Consider the following 18,244-nt stretch of genomic DNA (forward strand, 5'->3'; position numbering starts at 1 on the left):
AAAAAAGTGGGGCAATAATGAGTTTATTCTAAAGTTTCTCAGAGGGCACTGTTGACATTGGGGTCAGCTAATTCTTTGTAGTTGGGATGTCCTGTGCATTGTAGGAGGTTTAACAGTATCCCTGGCCTCTCCTTAGTAGCACCTACTTCGTCAGTTGTCTGAACCAAAATTGTCCCAAGGCATTGCAAAATGTCCCAGCGGTAGATTAGAGAAGGGGGCAAAAATACCTCTAGCTGAGAAGCACTGTTTTGCAATTTTATTTATAGCAATATTAAAATAATTCTATTATTTTATCCATGTTTATGTATTTGTGTGTGTGTGTGTGTGTGTGTGTGTGTGTGTGTGTGTGTATACATATTTCACAATGCCAACATCAACATGACCTCTAACGACAGTACCTCTGTGGGCTTGTTGTTCCATCTTGTCTATGAAATTATGAAATCTTGGTCCATTCCCATAGTTTTTAATCAAAAGAACAGTCTCATTTTAATAACCACAATGCACAGGTCAGCATGATACTAAAATCATAAAAATTCCAAACTCTCACCTAATTTAAGGTTTCTCCTTTGCCAAAGCTTAGCAATGCTTGGGGCCTGACGTTGCATAGAAGAATCAACAAGATCACCTTTTTCTGTTTACCATGTTCACATTCCTAAGACCCCTTAACAACTGATTTTCACCTTTCAATGTAAAAGGCATAGGAAGAGAGGGGTTAAAAGGAGGGGCACAGTTGTACTTGGCACATACATATATGACTATCAGTGGAGTTCTCTGTTTGGTGGATGATTATAACTGTTTCTCTAGCAGGATACTTGGTGGGATTGTTGGGATATTTCACCGGAAACTTCAGCTATAATCCTGTAATGTAGGTGATACCTCTCTTCTCTCTGGACACTCCTTCTATCCTCAGTCTCTGGACTTCAAATGGTTGGCTTTACACAGACTCCCTCTGTGTTGGATCACAGTATCCTCTAGTCTGTCCTCTTAGGTGGAACTATTTTTAAAAAGAAAGTACAAACTTTTTATTGGCATGAATAATCTTAGAAAAGTGCTCAAGTTAAAGGTGTAGAGCTTAATGAATTATTATTGAGTAAATGAAACTAGGATGTCATCACCCAAACTAAACCACTTACAAATCATTAGCTTCCCAGAAGCCTTCTTACACCCCTTCCAGTCACTCTCCACAGGTAACCACCTCTCAACTTTTAACATTATATATGGTTTTGACTGTCTGAGAACTTTATATTAATGGAATCATAGAGCATTTTTCTGTGTCTACTTATTTTACGCATTATACTTATGGAATTCATCCACATTTCTGCACAGGCTAGATATTTTTTCTCATTGCTGTATAATAATGTACTGAATAACTAAAACAGAGTTTGTTTATACATTATGCTGTAGATGATCATTTGGGTTTTCAGTTTGGGACTAATTATAAACACTACTTCTATAAATATTCTCGTACAGATCTCTCTTTTTTTGGCAAATATGCATACCTGCTTTTACAGATGAGTTTTGCATTTGGCTTTCCCAGGACTCTAGGAGTTTTACTGGTCTTAGACCAGTATTTGTTCCTTGGCACAGGTTCATACATCATGTGGTAGTGAAAATCACCTCTTGTAAAGGCCAAGATTTTTGTATGTTTTATTGTTAGTTATGGGTGACTCCTCTCCCCACCCAAAGTTTTGGGCAGATTCCTGGCTTCATCAGCATAGTCTGTGTAGTGTTTTCTAGCCCTATTTTCATGGATAAGACAGCCTTCAGATTCTCCATTTTATGCAGGGTTCAGTTCCCATGCTCTTCTTCTGGTGGGCCTGAGGCCACAAATCCTGGCTCCTTGTGACTGTTAAACTCCAGTTCTTGGCTCCTAGGTCCTATATCTACACCTAAAACTTTTTTTGAACATTCCAGTTTCCTCTCTGCTTATCTTTTTTAATTTCTGGATTATTGGGATACCCCCGTTTTTTGTTCTAGACTATAATTAAACAACATTATTTCCATGACGTTTTATTCAGCATTTTTGTGTTTGTGGTGGAAGGAATGCCCCCATAAGTACCAGGTCATGTTGTCTCAACCCTATGCTTCACAAGTGATACAATACCAACTTCCTCTTCTTTGTTCTTTATCTGTTAAATATATATATTCATTCTTCCTGCCATTTTACTACATATTTCCCCCTCCTTTTCAAAGGAAGACGTGAAAAAGTTGTGACTTCTCTCAAATCAAAGGGAAATGCGTTCACTTGTGCTTATAAGGCAACAAAAATAATACAGAAGTCTTATTTTAAAGGTAAATCTCTTTTTAGCTTCTAATAGATTTCATTTCAATCAAAATGGAATTTTATCGTGTATCTGAAATTCTTATGCCATTAGGCATATAAAATGATCCAGTCACATTTTAATAATGCTTTTATTTTCACAGAATATGATCCTTTTAATGATAGTAACACTTAAAGTTATATTAATATATTAAATTAAAGTTCTATAAATATAAGATATTAAATTAAAGTTATATAAATATATATTAAATAAGTATATATAATATGTTATATATATAATTATGATATATTATAATATATATCATATATTTATTTATAAATATAGATATAGATATATAGATATATAGATAGGGAGCAGTTAGAAGTAACATAAATATAGCCATTCAATAATCTGTTTTTTCAGATAAATATAAAAATTTCAGAAATAATAAAAACTTATGTCTTTACAAAGGTAGATGTTAAAAATAAGTTTGTAATAAATGAACAAAGAAAAAAGATATAAACAGATGCTTAAGTATAGAGGAAAAACTGGTGGTTATCAGAGGGGAGATGGGAGGGGGGTTAGGTGAAATAGAAAGGGTTAAGAGTATCGTGATGAGCACTGAGTGGTGTATAGAATTGTTGATTTACTATATTGTACACCTGAAACTAACACTGTTAATTATATTGAAATTTAAAAATTATAAAAAAACTATAAAAATAAGCTTGTTAAGACTCTACTTATAACTCATGGTCTATTAATATAAAAAGGCAGGAAATTCGTTGAAATAATAGGCATTGTGTATAAAAATGTTGAAAGATGTTAAATACAAATCTGGAGCAAGGCATTTTTAAAATTTACCATATATGACAATAAGTGAAATACTACTGTAGAGCCTATATCATTGAGTACACCATAGTTATGGCTATAAGTGAAACAAAAAATATAGTTATGTGTACATATATTCAACAAATATTTATTGCAGTCTTATTTAACACAAAACTTACAAAAGACCTAGTTTTTACCTTCACAAAACCTAGGGAAGGCAGGCAAACAGTATTTATAGTAGATACATATTGAATATTTAGTTGGTAACGTAGAAGAAATGTCTAGGCCTTTCTCGGATCAGTTAGACCAGTTAAGAGTTTGTTCAACAGGTAGACTTAGAAAAGGGAGGAGAGTCATAAAGGTATGAGAGACTTTGGGGAAATGTAAGGATGTTAGTACAACTAGAACATAAAACAGAATATGAAATTCAAAAGAAAAGATGTAATAGTAATTACCATTTGCTCTTCCCACCCTGAAATATATGAGATTTTCTAAGGAGAAAGAGAAAATGTGGTGTTCTATTACAGACTTTTGGTAACATTGCCCCAGGTTTCAGAAGGGGCAGATGATGTATATATTAAAAGGGGAGATTTAGACAGTATCTCCTGTTTGGGTGAATTCTCCTATTATTTAACATTGTGCCATTCATTCTGTTTGTGGTGGCCCATAGCTTATAAATACTCCCGGATGTCTTGTAACTCCTGGTGGTGAAGGTATGGGTAGATAGCAAGGATATTAGAACGTACTAAGTAATTTGAAGACTGACTTTTTGTAAATTGTTTTAGAGTGACAATGTTGTGTTGGACTGAGGAGCAGCAACAATTGAGCCTAAATCTGTGATTTATGAGGAATGAGCAAGTGGATCTGTTTTTCAAAACCAGAATGTAAATTGTCTAAAGAAAAGTGGTAGCACTACACACTATGCTGGATTCATAACCCTCACAATTCAATGTTTTGAAGATGTCCTGGATAAAGTTTTGACAGAGCCAATGCATTTGGGCATGAACTTTCTTCACTTGCATGTACAGCCAGGTACCTGATGGAGTGACACATATGACAGAGTGGTCCTTTCTGTATTCCTTGCCTTCTCGGTGGCTCTGAGTCCTGGCCAAGCTTTCTGGTTGCAGAGGCAATGCCTGGGCCCCATGCCAAATTATCTTAGCTCTAGTTGGAACTGGTTGGGTGAAACATTTCTTAAGCCAAAAGGCCTCCTGGGAAAGGTTAACCTCTAATTTTACCCCCTAAATTCTGCTTGCATGATGCTATACCAGCATTGCAGTTTTGATAGCCTAACATTAGTGTTAAAGTTGACCATAGCGTAACTTTCAGATTTCTTTAAGCCTTTCCATTTTGTTACAGGCAGCCCATGATGATATGAATCATGCCTACCCCTCAAGGTGGTGCCTTCATGCCAATAGCCTTTATTATCAGAAATTTTCCTCCTTTTCAGACGTCAAATCTTGGAATGCTTAGCTCTCCCCCCCCCCCCCCACCAAGAGTTATAAGAATTGCATTCTATTTGATAACTATAATTTTCTCATTTATACTTAAATCTATGTTTAACTTTATTTAGTACTCATCAGCAATCTTTCATGCCAGATTTCTCTCCTCGTGCATTCTCTATTGTAACTCATCCATTATTGGTTAAGTTATATCTTTAGGAATCTCTTCAGAGTGTGTACTGGGCTCTCATTTCCTGATTTTATGCATATCTGAGAATGTCTTTCAATTGCCTTTCAAACCGAAGAACTTCACTAAGTATAGAATTTTGGGGCTAGATCTAGAACAGATCCAGTACTGTATTTGGTATTTAGAGATGTGACAATAATCATAGTTGTAGCAGACATTCATTTATTACTTGCTATTTGACAGACTCTTACATGAGATTGTTTAATCCTTAGATCCAATTCTGGGTACTAATATTATTTCATTTTACTTGTCAAAGTCATCTAGCTACTAAGTAAGGAGTTTGAAATTTGAACTTAAGCAGTAATGCTCCAAAATCCTTACTCTTGGGGCACCTGGCTGGCTCAGTTGGTTAAGCGTCAGACTCTTGATTTCGGCTCAGGTCGTGATCTCGCCATTGGGTTCTGTGCTGGACGTGGCGCCTGCTTAAGATTCTCTCTCTCCCTCTCTCTCTTCCCCTCCTCACCTCTCTCTCTCTCTCTCTCTCAAAACAAAAAATCATGACAACAACAACGAAAAAAACCAAAGTCCACACTCTTAATTTTCTATACTACCTTTCAGGTTAATAATAATAAATTTCAGGTTAATAATAATAAATTTCTATACTACCTTTCAGGTTAATTAGGCTCAAATGTCTAGCTGTGTGACTTTAGAAATGTTACTTCTCTGTGCTTCAGTTAACTCTATAAAATGGGACTAATGTTAATAATAAGGATGCTATGATGATAAATGAGTTGATACATGCAAATAGTTTATAACAGTGCCTAGCAGATAGTAAATACTTGATAGTGGCCTGCTGCTGTTGTTATTACCTTATAGATAGTAAGATCCAGATACAAACTTCGAATAATCAATCTTATTTCAAGTAACTCAGTAAATACTTGATAGTGGCCTGCTGCTGTTGTTATTACCTTATAGATAGTAAGATCCAGATCCAAACTTTGAATAATAAATCTTATTTCAAGTAACTCTGCTGTTTAAAACTATAGTATAGTATCAAAAATTAGGTGGAAATTAGGCATGGAAATTAGGCATTTACATTTAGTGGGGAAAAGTGATTATTCAAACAGTATTGGGACATACATGATAAGCAATAAATGCTTGTTGAATGTATGAGGGTTGTATAAGAGTGTATATGCATTCACTTAATGAATATTAACAAGTAAGTATTAAGTATCCTCTAGGTCTGTATAGGCCAACTAGAATGAAACACAAAAATGATAGGGCATGATAATGAAATTGTAGATGATTTTCTTTTGAATTTCCTTAATTTGTTCCACAATTTCGCGAATAATACAATTTATAAAATTAACAATTTGACCAGATAATCACTATATTATTTTTTATATATGTTGAGTGAGTTTGAAGTAACTACAAATAAGTGGTTGGAAGGGCAGAGCTCAGAGTGAGGTTTTGGAGCCATGAGAAGATAATGAAACTACCCATATGGTGTGTACAGTGGAGTAAAACATATAAGAAATAGGCAAAGGACAAGATGTTGGCAAATGGAACTTAAAGGAACCATTAGAAAGACACATGAAGAGTCAGAAGAGACATGCCCCCCAAAACAAAGCAGGAGACAGGTGGGGAGAGAAATTATCAGTGGCAAATTATACAGAAGGTCAAGAAAGAATCCACAGTATTTAGGAATGAAGAAATCTTTTTTAAGCCGTTTTATAAGAACAGTGAATATATATAAGCCATATTATAGTATGCTGAGGAGTAAAGGAAGTTGGGTAGTTAGAGACTGAAAATGTAGATGATTTTTTCAACAAGTTAGATGACCAAGGCATGGATCCTGGAAGAATTTAGAGTGAGACAGAATTCCTTTTATTTTTCCCTTATTGCTGCTAGAATTTTTTGGCATGGAAACACTTGTGAAAGGAGGATATCATTGGAGAGGAAGAGTCTAAAGATTTTAGGAGAGAAAGGGCAAGATTTGAAAGCAGGTAGGAAACAATGGTTACAAGAGCATAGACTGAGAACCTTGGTAAGAAGAACTCCCTCTGAGCACTGAAAGAGAAGGTGCCATTGTAAATCATTTAAGAAATTGAAATACTATAATCAGCAGTATCCCAGATGCTGGTGTTTCTTTTGGGCTTTTGGTTTTTCCTAAATATTTGTGACCTAGGGGTAGAAGGCAGGAGAGCCTCCCTTCAAAAAACAATTACATCCATGTGCACTGTTTAAGTTTTTTCTCTGTATAGAATGGAAAATCTTGCTCCCTACTTCCTGTTCTCTCTTCTTGTGAGAAATCAGTGTAGGGTCCAGATGAATAACAGATGGATGGATAGGTTAATTGACTGATTGATTGATTTACACATACTTTATTCCCACAGTCACTCCTGTAGCCTGCAAATATAACTTGTGGTAAAAAAATGAGCAAAGTCAAATCAAAAAGTAGCATGCAGTGTACACTCTACTAATCTGATGGACATGAGTGTGAAACTTCATAACCATCCTTTGTTAGGAGGAAAGCCCTAAGTCTATGCCTAAGACTCCTAAACAAGAGAATGAACATTAGTAGGAGAGAGTACATGGACATAAGTTTGTGGAGGAATATATATTTAAGAAAAGACCATCTGTGCTTATCCCAAAATGCCCCAGGCCAAGACCATTTTGTTGCTAGCTGTCTGACAGACATGGCCTTTTTTCCCTTTGTGCTTTGTTCACATCCTTGCCCTTGCTTGATAAAGCAAATGTTTAAGGTACCTCTGTGTTCCTTTACCACAAACTTTGGCCAGAAGAGTGAATCTGATTTTAATGCTGACTAATATAAAATATTAAAGGAAATTCCATAATCCTTTAAAATTACTTTTCATACTTCCAAAATATAAGTAAGCTGAAGAGGTTAAAAAGACTCAGTCTGTGCTACAGGAATTTATTGGAAAATGAGTGCCAAAAAGTAAATTTTTCAGTTAATTAATGTTTCCATGTTTAAGCTGAATTTTTTAAATTCAATCTAATTAAGTTAGATTGTTCCATGCTTTATTAAATGGAACATGTTTGTGGTTTAAAAGGATCATGGTTGTTATGTTTTCATTCATATGTGTATCTTGAGAAACTTAAGACCATGGGGGAAGTGAAGGGGAAAAAAAGTTACAAACAAAGAGGAAGGGAGGCAAACCATAAGAGACTCTTAAATATAGAAGGCAAACTGAGGGTTGATGGGGGGTGGGAGAGAGGGGAAAGTGGGTGATGGGCATTGAGGGGAGAACTTGGGATGAGCACTGGGTGTTGCATGGAAGCCAATTTGACAATAAATTATATTAAAAATAAAATAAATAAAATAAAATAATCATGGTTGAATATTAAATTAATATCCCAGACCTTTTGAAAGAAACTCCACAAATGATCCCATGGTCACACATAGTATGTGCATTTCTTCTACAATTCTTCTGTCTTTTCCTTCATTCAGTACTTCTCAGTGTTTTAAATTTTTCTCATTTATCATTATTTCCATTTATTGTGTTTTCTAATTTGCAGCCAAAATAACCTAGGCAGTAAAGTCAGCACAATCAGTGACATTTTTTTTTTTAATGTGCTATTCACAATCATTTGACCCTGTAAGTAAGATAGCTCCAGGATTTTCCAATAGAATTAAGTGTATAGATTTTATAAAATGTCTATTTCAGAGACTTCTTTAGTTCTTTAGTCTGTTTCTTGAAGGTTTAGATGTCAGAAAGAAAAAAAAGTTTTACTATAGTTTGACTATCTTACATAACTAAAGCTTATCAACAACATGTAGATAACCTTGAAATGAGAAAGGGCTAAGGGCAATCTCATACTGACACCATTAAGAAGATGAACAGAAATATTATACAAAACATTTTTAAAGGAGTCATAAAATTAATTTATATGCTGTGTGCACCTCATTAAGGCTCATGAAGACACGGGTAAACTATTAAACAGGGTTTGGAGCATCCCCAACATTCACTTATGCCAGGCAAGAGGCGGAGAGAGACAGTAATGCACTTGCTGATGTGCATTTGTTGTTGTTGTTGTTGTTGTTGTTGTTGTTGTTTTAAGTTTTCTATGCATAAAATTTCCAAAGGTCTTTAGATATCATATATAACTCTTGTTTTTGTTTTGTTTTCTAGGACAGCATAATTATTTATGTGCTGGAAGAAATGATTGCATTGTTGATAAAATCCGCAGAAAAAACTGCCCCGCATGTCGCCTTAGAAAGTGTTGCCAGGCTGGCATGGTCCTTGGAGGTAATACTGATGTTTTCATCAGTAATATGCTGTTGAATATTTACACTCTAAAACCGTGGGCCGGGAAATCCTAGTTTTCTTATTCATCTTTGTTCTTGTTTTGCTTTTCCTGTCATGATAATTGGTGTCTGAATGATGCAACCATTAATATCACATTAGCTATAGATTCTCATCTTTTTTAGGTATGTTATGAAAAGTAATAAGCCTTCATTTGTCTATATTGCCTATACGGAGATGCTATGAGAAGTTCACCAGCCTCTTATTAAGTAACATAGGTTGGATCTAGTCTCTACCACTCACTGGGTAGCCTTGGATAAGTCACTAACTCCTTCTGGGCATCAGTCTCCTTATTTGTAAAATGAGAGTACTGAGGTTCTTTTCAGAATCAAAAATTGATTCTGTGAATTGGTCAAGTACATTGGTCTTTATCCATCTCCCTCTCTCTCTCCATCAATCCCCTCCCACCCTACTTCCCTTCCTCATTCTCTTTAACTATATATGGAGCCCTTACCACTTACCAGGTACTCTTCTAAATTCTGGGGGTATAGCAGCACACACACACACACACACACACACACACACACACACACACACAAAACAGAAACAGAAACAAATCTCTACCCTAATGGAGCTTACATTTTGGGTAGAGGAACAATAAGTATGTATGTCAAATTATTGTAAGTGTTATCAAAAATATTAAGCCGGATGAATTAATAGGAAGTATCAGGGAGAGGAGTCACTTCTGAATCCTTTAATTAATATTTTCATTTCACTTGGCAATTTCTTTTTCTTCCCCCTTCTAAGTATATTTTCTTTTTCCCTCTCTAAGTTTTTATTTATTGTTTTTCAAATTTTATTTTTTATGGTTCCAAGTTTTTATTTAAATTACAGCTAGTTAACATATAGTATATTAATTTCAAGTATAGAATTGAGTGATTCATTGCTTACATACAACACCCAGTGCTCATCACAACAAGTTCCCTCCAAGATAACCACCATCTACTTCTCCCATCCCCCTGCCCACCTCCCCTCTGGTAACCATTGTTTGTTCACTATAGTTAAGAGTCTGTTTCTTGGTTTTTGCTTCTCTCTTTTTATCCCCCTCTATTTTCATTTGTTTTGTTCTTAAATTCCACATATGAGTAAACTCATATGGTATTTGTCTTTCTCTGACTTACTTCACTTAGCATAATATTCTCTAGCTCCATCCACGTCATTGCAAATGGCAATAGTTCATTTTTTTTAAGGCTGAGCAATATCCCATCGTGTATACATACCACTTCTTCTTTATCCATTTATCAGTCCATGGACATTTGGGTTCTTTCCATAATTTGGCTATTGTTGATAATGCCTCTATAAACATCAGGGTGCATGTATCTCTTTCAAATTAGTATTTTTGTTTCCTTTGGGTAAATACCTAGTAGTGCAGTTGCTGGCTCATAGGGTAGCTCTATTTTTAACTTTTGAGCAACATCCATACTGTTTTCCAGAGTGGCTGTGTCAGTTTACATTCCCACCGACAGTACAGAAGGGTTCCCATTTCTTCATATCCTTGCCATCATCTGTGGTTTTCTGAGTTGTTAATTTTACCTACTCTGACCCATGTGAGGTGGTATCTCAATGTGGTTTTGATTTGTATTTCCCTGATGATGAGTGATCTTTTCATGTGTCTGTTGGCCATCTGGATGTCTTCTTTGGAAAATTGTCTATTCCTGTCTTCTGCCCATTTTTTAAAATGGATTATTTGTTTTTCAGGTGTTGAGTTTTATAAGTTCTTTGTATATTTTGGATACTAAACCTTTATCTGACATCATTTGCACATATCTTCTCCCATTCCCTCAGTTGCCTTTCAGTTTTGTAGATTGTTTCCTTCACTGTGCAGATGGTTTTACTTTGATAAGGTCCCAATAGTTTATTTTTGCTTTTTTATCTCCCTTGCCTCAGGAGATATATCTAGTAAGAATTTGCTATGGCCAATGTCAAAGAGGTTACTGCCTGTGTTCTTCTCTACGATTTTAATGTTTTCCTGTTTAACATTTAAGTCTTTTATCCAATTTTAATTTATTTTTGTTTATGGTATAATAAAGTGGTTCAGTTTCATTCTTTTGCATGTTGCTATCCAGTTTTCCTGACACGCTTGTTGAAAAGACTGTCTTTTTTTCCATTGGATAGTCTTTCCTAGTCTCTTGAAGATTAATTGACCATATATAGTTGTGGGTTCATTTCTGAGTTTTCTGTTCTGTTCCACTGATGTGTCTGTTTTTTCACCAGTAACATACTGTCTTGATCATTACAGCTTTGTAATATGACTTGAAGTTGAGAATTGCGATGCTTCCATCAGTTAACCATTTCTTAAGCAATATCTCCGGCATCATGAGTTTGATGTAATGGTTATAATTTTTCTAAAATACATTAAAATGAACTCATAACCTTTTTGTAGTGTGTATATATATATATATATATATATATATATATATATATATATATAATAGAGACATAGTTAACCTAAAAGTTACCTTAGTTTCAGGTGTAAAACAGTGATTTGACAGGTCTATGTGCTGTGCTCACCACAAGTTTTGCTACCTTCTGTCTTCATACAATGCTATTACAATACCAATGATTTAATTCCCTATGCTGTAGCTTTCATCTCCATGACTTGTACATTCCATGAGTGGATAACCTGTACCTCTCACTCTCTTTCACCTATTTTGCCAATCCCCCCAGCTCCCTCCACTCTGGCGACCATGTTTGGTCTCTGCATTTATGGGTCTATTTCTGCTTTTCTGTTTGTTTCTTTAGATTTCACGTGTAAGTGAAATCATATGTTATTTGTCTTTGATGTATTTCACTTAGCATAATAGCCCCTAAGACTATGTATGTTGTTGCAAATGGCAAGATTTCATGCTTTTTCATGACTAAGTCAATTGCACATATATATCACATCTTCTTTATCCATCTATCTACTTATGGACACTTGGGTTGCTTCCCTAATTTGGTTGTTGTTTATAATGCTGCAATAAACATAGGGGTGCAAATATCTTTTTGAATTAGTGTTTTTGTTTTCTTTGAGACCCTGTGGTTTAATTACTGAATCATGTGGTATTTCTAACTTTTTGAGGAACCTCCATACTGTTTTCCATAGTAGCTACAACAATTTTCATTCCCACCAGCAGTGCACAAGTCTTCCTTTTTCTTCATATCCTTTTCAGCACTTGTTATTTATTGTCTTTTCAATTCTAGCTATTCTGACAGGGATAAGGTAATACCTCACTGTAATTTTGGTTTGCATTTCCCCGATGTTTAGTGATTTTGACCATCTTTCATATGCTGGTTGGCCGTGTATGTCTTCTTTGGAAAAATGTCTATTCAGGTCCACTGGCCATTAAATTTTTTTTTAATGTTTGCTTATTTTTGAGAGACAGAGATAGAGAGAGAGTATGAGTATAGGAGGGACACAGAATGCAAAGCAGGCTCCAGGCTCTGAGCTGTCAGCACAGAGCCTGACTCAGAGCTCAAGCTCCCAAACCTGGAGATCATGACCTGAGCTGAAGTTGGACACAACCAACCTGACCAGGAGCCACCCAGGAGCCCCTCTGCCAATTTTTAATCAGATTTTTTTTTTGGTGTTGAGTCATATAAGTTATTTATAAATTTTGGATATTAATGCCTTGTCAGATATATCATTTGCAAAAATCTTCCATTCAGTAAGTTGCCTTTTTGTTTTGATGATGATTTCCTTCACTGTACAGAGGCTTTTTATTTTGGTTTGGTCCCAATAGTTTAATTTTGCTTTTATTTATCTTGCCTGAAGAGACATATCTAGAAAAATGTTGCTAAGAACAATGGCAAGATATTATTGCATGTGTTTTCTTCTAGGAATTTTATGGTTTCCAGTTTCACATTTAGGTGTTTAATCCATTTTGAGTTTATTTTTGTATATAGTTTAAGTAAGTGATCCAATATCATTCTTTTGCTTAATGCTGTCCAGTTTTCCCAGCACCATTAAAGAGACTGTCTTTTCCCCCCTGCATATTGTTGTCATAGATTAATTGATCATAAAAGCATTAGTTTATTACTGGGCTCTCTATCCTATTACATTGATCTGTGTCTGTGTTGGTGCCAGTACATGGTGTTTTTATTACTACAGCTTTGTAGTATATCTTGAAATCTGGAATTGTTATACCTCCAGCTTTGTTCTTCTTTCTCAAGATTGCTTTGACTATTTGAGGTCTTTTGTAGTTCCATACAAATTTTAGTATTACTTTTTCTAGTTCTATGACAAATGCTATTGATATTTTGATAGGGATTTCACTGAATGTGTAGATTGCTTTGGATAGCATGGACATTTCAATGATACTGAACTTCCAATCCATGAGCCTGCTATACGTATTTGCATTTGTGTCCTCTTCAATTTGTTTTGTTAATGTCTTATAGTTTTTTTTTTATTTTATTTAAATCCAAGTTAGTTAACATATAGTGTAATATTGGTTCCAGGAGTAGATTTTAGTCATTTATCACTTACATATAGCACCCAGTGCTCATCCCAACAAGTGCCCTCCTTAATGCCCTTCACCCACGTAGTCTATCACCCCACCCACCTCCCCTCCAGCAACCCTAAGTTTGTTCTTTGTATTTAAGAGTCTCTTATGGTTTGCTTCCTCTGTTTTTATCTTATTTTTCTTTCCCTTCTCCTATGTTCATCTGTTTTGTTCCTTAAATTCCACATATGAATGAAGTCATATGATATCTATCTTTCTCTGGCTGACTTATTTCGCTTAGCATAATATGCTGTAGTTCCATCCATGTTGTTGCAAATGGCAAGATTTCATTCTTTTTGATTGCCGAGTAATATTCCAGTGTGTGTGTGTGTGTGTGTGTGTGTGTGTGTGTGTGTACATACATACCATATCTTCTTTATCCATTTGTTAGTCAATGGACATTTGGGCTCTTTCCATAATTTTGCTATTGTTGATATTGCTGCTATAAACATTGGGGTACATGTGCCCCTTAGAATCAGCACTTTTGTATCCTTTGGATAAATACCTAGTAGTGCAATTGCTGGGTTATAAGGTAGCTCTATTTTTAATTTTTTCAGGAACAAAAACACTGTTTTGCAGAGTGGCTGCACCAGTTTGCATTCCTAACAACAGTGAAAAAGGGTTCTCCTTTCTCTGCATCCTCAGCAACATCTGTTGTTTCCTGATTTGTTAATTTTAGCTATTCTGACAGGTGTGAGGTGGTTATCTCATTAGAATCTATAATTGAAAATCTATCCCAAGCCAAAAATAGTCATTCACATAATATAACCATTTTAATATTTTTCCCATTAGAGTTTTTTTAATGATTCTCCATAATATAACAACTTGCTGTATTATGTAATTATAAAATATATTAAGCCTACCAAATTAATAAAAATAAACAAGTAAATACCTATATATCTGTCACTCAATTTTTAATTGATATGATCATTTTTCATATATTCTTCACTCTAAGGAATAATATATTAACAGATATTTTAAAGCTTTTGATATGTTCTTTCACTAAACTCATTAGATTAATTTCTTATAAAATTTCCTTGTCTCTCTTTTTTTAAAATCAGGTAGTCTCTACAAACCTTCCAAACTACCCCTGAAGTTATTTCAAGTTAATTTGTCTTCCCCAAACACCATATTGTCATTCAAAATAATTTAGGGAGTTTCATAGTGTTAGATGGTTCATAGGACTAATATATAATGCAGTATCTTTGATTCTGAGGGCTATCTGGGATATAAAAAAAAGAAAGAAGAAGGAAAACCTTACTGTATTTCAGGCATATTTGAAGGAAAGATTGATTGAATTCTAATGTTATCTTGTGGTCAGTATCACAAACTGAGAAATATGGTTTGTGCATTTAAATATCTCATAAGTAGATCTGCACAGAGGTTTATTAGAAAGAAGTGGCACCACACTCTGATATGTCATAGTCCTGGTATTGGTCTGCCTGGCAGAGTTAATAGCAAAAGTCTGTGGAGTCAACAGTCCAGTTCTTATAAATCAGAAAGGTATGCAATTTCTGGATCAGATTCTAACTGCTAGTCCTGTATTAAATTTCTGGAGTAAGGGTAAGTGTACTTGTATTCTACTGAGAATGTGAGAGCTTCCTTTTGAATGATAATCAGGGTTGCTTCTAGTTGGATTCTTTCATAATTAGAAGAGTTTCACTTAAGTAATAATAGCCTACATACTACTAAAAATGGAGATACATCCTTTCCTTCCTTCCTACATGTTTACCACTCTGAGGTTTCTCATTTCTGATATAGAGACCATTTAAATAACAAAAGATGAAACAAAGAGTAAACCTTGAAAATTTTTTTAAAGATTTAATAAAATATATGGAAGAATTTCAGAAGCCAGAAATATTAATGTTTTCACAGGTCATGACATAGATATCGCAGGTTGTAATACCAGCTTTAGTGGCTGTGTGCTGATTATAAGAATTGTGTTTGAGTTATTGGGTCTCTTAGTTGCATATAAGTCTTATTTTTAATAAACCACTTTCCTTGCCTTCACCAGGTCACAATAAACTCTTGCATTTTGTTATTGCTATACAGTACTGAGTAGGAAAGATAGTTACATGCTGAAGTATGGTAATATATCTTCTAATTTAGGTGTTATGCTTCCAACTTCTTTCCTTTGGAAAAAATTTTTGTGTAATGACTCACAAAAAAATTCTAAAATGAATACGGCTCTGTATTTTGCATTTGTGGTAAAAATGATGAATTATTATAAAGGTAATTAGCTCTTACAAATATAAGTAACTTTCTACATAAAGGAATGATTAAATACATAGTTAATGTTAGCTGAAATTTTTTTAAAGCTGGAGACTATTTTTATAGGGTTGTTATTTATTTATTTATTTTGGTAGAAAGCCTTTTCTTCAGATTTTAAAGGATTATGCTAGAAAGCTAGTTTCTTTCCTGCCCCCTTTTGCCCCTATATTCACCTCCCATGTCTCTTGGCAAAGAGAATAACTTTCTGGGCTACAGAATATGGGTTGTGTAGTAAAGTGTTGTTGTTTTTTTCTCTTCCTATACTTGAAAGCCAGAAAGTCTTTTTTTTTTTTTTTGAAGAATTTCTGAACAGTACCTTCTTTGGAAGTATAGAAACTTAGTCTGTGCCTTTAATTACTATAAAAACTGAAATCATCTGTCCTCTCTTTGATGCAGGAATTGGTTTGGGTGATGCCTGCCACCTAACCTCTTTGGACTATCTTCCTCTTATGAGCATTTCCTTTTCTACCCAAACCCTGGTCTTTGAATGAGCAACCCCCATACCAAGATAATACTTCTCACACTATTTTCTCAGTTCACTAAATTGAATGAAACCTACAGCCAAATAGTGTCTTCTGGTCACTTCCTGATTGTTCACCCTAAACCCCCTTTCACACATACGGGATAAGGATATTCCTTAGAATATTCATTCTCATTTCTTTGTGTTTTTTGTTTGTTTTGGGGGTGTTTTTTGGTGGTTTGGTTTTTTTTTTGTTTGTTTGTTTGTTTTCAATTAGGGACTGCTTTTATGGCTGCCAGCTAAAACTGTTCAAGAGCATCTAGCAGTATTTACTGTTTTTAGACCCCCTTAAAAAGTTAGGGTTGAGGGATATAAAGATTCTCCTCCATTTGTAGTCTAACTTTATTTGGATAATTGAGACATTTACTATTTAAAACAATTCTAATATAGTTTGGGTTTTTTTTTTAAATATTCATTTTAATTTTATATTTCCTGTTATCTAGCATTTGTATTTTTTTAAGTATAAATGCAGGCATGTTGGTTTAATCTGGGAAGTAGAAAAGCAAGCTAAATCTGTGCCAAAAGAGGTTGTTAGAGCATAGTCCCAATGTACTGATCCCAGCAACATCATCCTTTTGATAATTCGAAGTAAAACACAGATCTAGACATGATTTCTCACAGCTACTATTGAGATAATTGCCTATAAATCCAACTAAACAAGAGCAAAGCTTATTATGATCCTCATAATATCAAAGGATTTGCACTATTCCCTGTCTGCTGATCTTTACCCTCTATTTTCTCATCCAATTCCCAGAAAGCTTTCCAGCTTCCATAAAATTTACATTTTAATATCCAATATAGTATTCTGCCTCTATGCAATGTGCCCAGCATTATCACATGAACACCTTGTGTCATCCACAAAATAAAAAATATAACATTTTTTTTGCCAGAAATAAAAACAAATAGAGAGGCCATGGCAAAGTAAACATTCACTTCAGAACTTAGTCCATAATTAGTAATCTATATTACTTTATTCAGTCTGAAAGATTTACGTATATGTTTACCTATTTGGTTTTTTTTCCAACTCAGTCCTTCATTCAGTTTACTTGTTTTTGAGATAAAATTTTTGTAAGTTCTTTATGTGGGAAATTATTAATGATAATTTCATTTATCCATTTAAAATATCTTTCTTTACCCTTCACTTTCAAAAGATGATTTTGGTGATTTAAAAATTTTAGGTTGTCTTTGTTTTTCTCCACGCTGTAAAGATGCTCATCTACTACCTTCTGGGAGTATCATTTTTTCTGAGAATTCTCCCATTTATCTAACAGCTGTTTCTTTGAGGCAATATTTTATCTATATTTATGTAAAATGTTTTTTATACTTTTTCTACAAATTCACTGTAACAACCAGTAATAAGTTAGCTTCATTTGTTCTACTTGTAAATCATGATTTATAAATTTGTGTCTTTTGTACATACCAGGAGGATCAATACCATCCCAGTATTCTTCAAATATTGCTTCCCTCCACATTGCCTTTTTCTACCTCTAGAACACTTACTAGACATATATTAGCACATTCTCTCTTCCAAATATCCTTACCCTATATAATATTTCTCATATTGTTATCTATGCTATATTCTGTGAAATTTAGTCAGTTATATCTTCAAGTTTACCATCTCTTAACTTTAGTGGTGGTATTTTTTTAAACATTATACTTGTTTCTTTTATAAATTTGTCTTATTTTTACTAAAATAAAAAAGCTTTTACTTTTTTGTGTTTCCATTCTTTTTTCATATAACTTTAATAAGTTGTAAACAAATTTGCCACAAATATTTGTATTCACTAATTCCAAAGTCCCATAACTCCGAATCTAATTATGCCACTGTAGCATGATGGTTTAAAAAAAAGCCGTTATTTACAGAATTCCCCCATGATTGTAGTTATACTCCTTTATAGCAAATTTCAGGCTACCAGAGTTTTA

At 34.3% G+C, this 18,244-nt stretch overlaps 1 protein-coding gene across 3 annotated transcripts in view; it reads left to right on the forward strand.

Annotated features, from left to right (window-relative positions):
* Positions 1–18,244, forward strand: part of PGR (progesterone receptor) — a 104,816-nt gene that overhangs the window by 30,595 nt on the left and 55,977 nt on the right. For all 3 annotated transcript variants that reach the window (XM_042904222.1, XM_042904223.1, XM_042904224.1), the window contains exon 3: positions 8,876–8,992. In XM_042904222.1, the coding sequence (XP_042760156.1) occupies positions 8,876–8,992 (117 nt within the window). The remainder of the gene's footprint in view (positions 1–8,875; positions 8,993–18,244) is intronic.

The sequence above is a fragment of the Panthera leo genome, chromosome D1 (genome assembly GCF_018350215.1).
Source record: "Panthera leo isolate Ple1 chromosome D1, P.leo_Ple1_pat1.1, whole genome shotgun sequence".
NCBI lineage: Eukaryota > Metazoa > Chordata > Mammalia > Carnivora > Felidae > Panthera > Panthera leo.